The sequence below is a fragment of the Merops nubicus genome, unplaced genomic scaffold (genome assembly GCF_000691845.1).
Source record: "Merops nubicus isolate BGI_N331 unplaced genomic scaffold, ASM69184v1 scaffold45470, whole genome shotgun sequence".
NCBI lineage: Eukaryota > Metazoa > Chordata > Aves > Coraciiformes > Meropidae > Merops > Merops nubicus.
In genome coordinates this window covers 1-5,208 of record NW_008581715.1, presented here as the reverse complement: position 1 = coordinate 5,208, position 5,208 = coordinate 1, and the positions used below count along the sequence as shown (strand labels likewise).

Below are 5,208 nucleotides of genomic sequence, written 5' to 3'. Positions count from 1 at the left end.
CCGCCGAGCACGAGGCTTCTCCTGTGGGGAACAGGCTCCGCTTTGTCCTCGCCCGGCGAGCGAGGCGACCGGCACATTTCCCTGCTCCGATGTTTTAACAAGCTGTAAACTGTGTAACGGCCTTAATGAGACTCAATCTGGGCCATTCCTCCTCTCCTAATAGCTCAGAGCTGGTCCCTCTGGGTGCCCTGGAGGTGGCACTGCCTGGAGCTGCCTGGCAGCCAGGGTGAGATCTCCTTGCTCCAGTCCTGGGGTTGTCCTCCTGTCCCCTTCCCTCCTTGCTGACACTTTCCTGCTGCCCTGAGGCTGTTGCCATTAAACCCCAGCAGCTCCCTTGTCTTGAGCCCCTGCCCGTAAGCGGGTGGCAGGGGTGCTGGAGGTGCCTCAGTCCTCCTGGGTGCATCCCCTGCCCCACTGCAGGGCTGCAGCCTGACCCCAGACCCTTTGTGGGATCCAAACTGTTCTGGGACAGTCACAGTGCACATCCCGTTCTCCCTGTCTCCAGGGCACCTTCCTCTGGGAACAGTGCACCTGCTTGGATGCAAAACAAGTAGCTCGTGCTCTGCAAGCTGTCCTGGGGTGAAGGTGTCTGGCAGAGCTGGGGTAGCTCCTGTCCTGGGCAGGGCCGGGGGCGGTGGGACAGCACGTGCAGCTGCCCCGTGCGGTGCCCACCAGGCACGTGTGGCTGTAATGATCTCACGTGCCCCCTTCCCAGCCCCACACTGGGATTAGGGAGGACTTTGGTTCAGTTACATACCTTTTTATCACAGCATGAATAATCAAAATAGAGTAGCTAATGTATGGTCAGAAATGCTTCCTGCAAATGTATAAAGTAGCATTAGGTGTGAATTCTTTTTGGTTTAATAAAAAAAAAAAAGTAAAGGCAGGGGTTCATGGAGGGTGGGAATTGCAACCAGGGTACCCAGTGCTGCCTGTCTGGGTGACTTGCTGTGAGCTGCCCTTGGAGGCTGCTGCTCCAGGCTGGATTTCCCAGAGGAAGGGCCGCTACTGATTTTGGACTCTGTGCAGGGGCATCGTTTGCCGAGTTCAAGGTACAGGTTTTGCAAAGTGCTGAGCATTCTGCAGGGAAGTGTGTGGGGCTTGGGGTGATGTGACAACCCCTGGGACATGCTGCTGCCTCCTGTGGGGCTGAGGATACGGCTGCCCCCCGACTGGCAGTGGCATTAGGGGGGAGCTGCTGGCATGGGCTGCTCTGGCCGGCACACGGGCACCTTGCTGTCTGCAGAGAGCAGGATGCCACAGGGCTGAGGGCAGCTTCTGCAGCAGCCAGACGCCAGTGACCTTCTCCAGTCTCTGTTTAAACTGGGCAAAAAGGTCAAGTAGAGTCTGAGGACCATGAATAACATGTTGACAATCTCACTATCTGTTAATGGCCAAACAAGGTCTGTTAATATTCAATGGTTCTTCATTCAGTTTATTTAAATATGTTTTAGTATCTGTAGAGTGTGCTTCACAGTATCTAATGGCTGTTTGCTTTGGATTAAAGCTCCTGATAATGAAGCACTTGAAATGAAAAGCAGGTGTGCAGAGCAATTGGGCTCTTCCTGCCTCTGCCTCGGGGGTAGCAGTGAGAACAGAAGCACCCCTTCTCCCCAGGGCTGCACCGTGGGTGCTGCTCTTCCTGAGAGCCCTCTGGGAGCTTTACCTGTGCCCATTAAAGATGTTCTTTCACAGCCTTGTCTGGTCTCAGTCAGAAACCTCTCAGACAGGCAGCTGCTGTGCGCTTGCCTTGCTGCTGAGCCCCCAGCCATGGTAGGGGGGTGCCCACGGGCAGGGCAGAGCCCTGTGGGGGGCAGATGGCTTCACCCTGTCCCTGGGAGCAGGGTGTGTGTCCAGGCACACTGTCCTGTGCCCAGGCAGCTCCTGATTTAGCCCATACAAGGCAGCTTGCTCGGAGAAGTCTCAGCCTTCTGTGCTCTAACCAAATGTCTCATCTCCAGCTGATTTCGAGCCTCCTGTCCTTCCCCATTACCCCAGTTCTCTTGCTGGGTGAAGTGTCACTGTGCAAAAGCCAGCGGTGATAAACCTCTGCTGTGCTTGTGTCTGTCTTCTCTGGTGCAGAGAAAGCTCATCTCTGGGCTTATTTCCTTCTCAGGTCCCATCAGCAGCATCCTGGTGAACAAGTACGGCAGCCGGCCCATCATGATTGCCGGGGGGTGCCTCTCGGGCTGCGGGCTGATCGCAGCCTCCTTCTGCAACACGGTGGAGGAGCTCTACTTCTGCGTTGGGGTTGTAGGTGGTAAGTGATGGCCCTGCCCGGGTGGGGCTGCAGCAGAGGTAAGGCCTCTCCTGAGGCAGAAAGAGGAGTAACTTAAACCCAGTAATTATTAGGGAATGTCTATGGTCATAGAATCACAGACTGGTTTGGGTGGGAAGGGACCTTTAATGGTCATCCAGTCCAACCCCCTGCAGGGAGCAGGGACATCCCCAACTAGAGCAGGGTGCTCAGAGCCCCAGCCAACCTCACCTGGAATGGTTCCAGGGATGGGGCATCAGACACCGCTCTGGGCAACCTGGGCTGGGGTCTCACCACTCCTTTAAAAAAATTCTTCCTTATACCGAGTCAAAAAATTGGCCTCTTTCAGTTTAAAACCATTGCCCCTTGTCCTGTCACAACAGGCCCTGCTCAAAAGTCTGTCCCCATCTTTCTGGCAGGCCCCTTGAAGCACTTGCAATGCCTCCAGAAGGTCTCCCCAGAGCCTTCTCTCCAGGCTGAGCAACCTGAGCTCTTTCAGCCTATGACCAGTTTGCATAAATCCTGATTCCTGTTACGAGTTCCAGTAAGAGATGGCTCCGGTGACAGGAGGTGGGGAGACTGTACTAGTGACTCTTCACAGGACCAGGATTTGGTGCCGAGAACAGGGCACCCGTTGTTCCTGCCCCAGGGTAGGGTTGTGTCCTGCCAGTTGATGGGAGGTTTATCCTGAGCTGGGGTGCTGGTTCCTTCCAGCTCCCGAGTCCCTGTGTGGCTTTGCTGCTGCCCTGGTGCCTCCTCCCAGGTCAGCACCTGGGAGCTGTTTGGTCCCCAGAACAGAAACCCCACTTGTCCCACCAGCACTTCTGCTGGTCCTGTTGGCTTGTGGGGGTGGTCAAGCTCTGTCTCTCCTCTCGTTCAGGCCTTGGACTAGCGTTTAACTTGAACCCTGCCTTGACCATGATTGGCAAGTACTTCTTCAAGAAGCGTCCCCTGGCGAACGGGCTGGCGATGGCCGGCAGCCCCGTCTTCCTCTCCACCCTCGCACCCGTCAACCAGGTCTTCTTCGGCATGTTTGGCTGGCGTGGCAGCTTCCTTGAACTGCTGCGTCGCCGGATCCCTCATGCGGCCCATCGGCCCCAAGCCAGACCAGCTGAAGAAAGAGGCCAATAAGGAGGTGCTGCAGGAGGCTGGGAAGGTGGTGAAAAAGGATGATGGTGACACCAGCACAGACCTCATTGGTGGGAAGACCAAGAAACAGAAGAGCACACTTTTCCAGACAATCAACAGGTTCTTGGACCTGTCCCTGTTCACGCACAGGGGCTTCCTGCTCTATCTGTCGGGCAACGTCATCATGTTCTTTGGTCTCTTCACTCCTTTGGTCTTCCTCAGCAATTATGCAAAGAGCAAGAAGATTGCTAATGAGTCTGCAGCCTTCCTGCTCTCCATCCTGGCCTTTGTAGACATGGTGGCCAGACCTTCCATGGGACTGCTGGCAAACACCAAGTGGATCAGACCCAGAGTCCAGTATTTCTTTGCCGTCTCTGTGATTTACAACGGGGTGTGCCACCTCTTGGCCCCCATGTCCACCACCTACGCTGGCTTCTGCATTTATGCTGGCTTCTTTGGCTTTGCCTTTGGCTGGCTGAGCTCAGTCCTGTTTGAGACCCTGATGGACCTGGTGGGAGCACAGCGGTTCTCCAGCGCTGTCGGCCTGGTGACCATTGTGGAGTGCTGCCCCGTGCTTCTGGGACCTCCTCTGCTGGGTAGGCTGTGCTGCGTCCAGGGGGCTCTGCCTGTCGGGCCTGGCCCTGCTGAGTGGTGGTGGGTCCCCTGGGTTGTGGGCAGCCCTCAGCACAGGGGCAGGAGCGAGGGGGGTGAGCCCTGGTCCTGAGGCCCCTCCAGTGTCTTGGAGTGACCATGGGAGGGGGGCTGAGCCTCTGGCACAGGGTGGGGGAGCAAGGGCCGGAGTAGTAAAGACTTGAAGCTGAGGGTACTCTTGGGAACATCTTCAATCTGGAGCAGTTTTGGTGGTATCTCTCTAAGCTATCCCTTCTCTGTCCCTCAGGGAAGCTCAACGACATGTACGGTGACTACAAGTACACGTACTGGGCCTGTGGGATCATCCTCATCATCTCGGGGATCTACCTCTTCATCGGGATGGGCATCAACTATCGCCTGGTGGCAAAGGAGCAGAAGGCAGAGGAGAAGAGAGGGAAGGAAGGGAAGGAGGAGGAGACCAACATCGATGAGGCCGAGAAGCAGAAAGAGGCAAACAATGACGTGGCCCCCTCGCCTCAGAAGAGCGCGGAGGATGGTGTCAAGGAGGAGGAGAGCCACATGTGAGGGACCCGTCTCAATCCCGCAGTGTGGGAAGTGCTGCTGCCCTGGCGCGGTGGCTGGGGCCGTGCTCCGCCGGCCTGGGCGGCCGTGAGAAGTGTTTAAACCAGGTGTTCATTTTAACCGGGCTCTGAATTCTGAATTGTCTTTCCATCTGTGTTCAACAAAGGTAACAGGGCTACACACGCAGTATCCCCGTGTGTCGGGGGCAGGGGGGCTTTTTATACTCTGGCTTTTTAACAGTAACGTGAATGTACTAATACGTGCCTTACAGCCTTCATATCGAGCTGAATCTGGACCAGCCTTAACTCTAAACTGTGCTTTAGCTCTGTGTTCTGCTCGGGGTGGGGTGGGAGGGGTGTGTGCGTGTGTTTGGGGGAGTTTCCTTGTTAAAAAGCCATAAAAAGCAGGATACTGGATTTGTTGAAGCACGATGGGCTTCAGGGCCAGCCCTGGATGAATACTGCTTCACACGCTTCTTACCGCAGGCCTCGGGAGGGGGAGACGTGGGCAGGGGGTCTTCGCTCCCGCGCCCGGTGCCTCTGGGCTCTGTTAGGTGGTCTTTAGGTATGTTTTGAAAACACTTTAGCTGCTGTAGTTGTTTAAAATCCCTCTTTCGTAGCTGTGCTCTCGGGACACTGGGGTTGTGGAAG

At 55.9% G+C, this 5,208-nt stretch overlaps 1 protein-coding gene across 1 annotated transcript; it reads left to right on the top strand.

Annotated features, from left to right (window-relative positions):
- Positions 1 to 2,082: 2,082 nt before the first annotated feature.
- Positions 2,083 to 4,770, top strand: SLC16A1 (solute carrier family 16 (monocarboxylate transporter), member 1; the record flags this gene model as incomplete). Its single annotated transcript, XM_008935350.1, is given in 4 exon segments — positions 2,083 to 2,260; positions 3,138 to 3,309; positions 3,311 to 3,981; positions 4,284 to 4,770. Coding segments are annotated over 4 exon segments (1,299 nt in total), but the record flags the coding sequence as incomplete, so codon positions are not given.
- Positions 4,771 to 5,208: the final 438 nt, after the last annotated feature.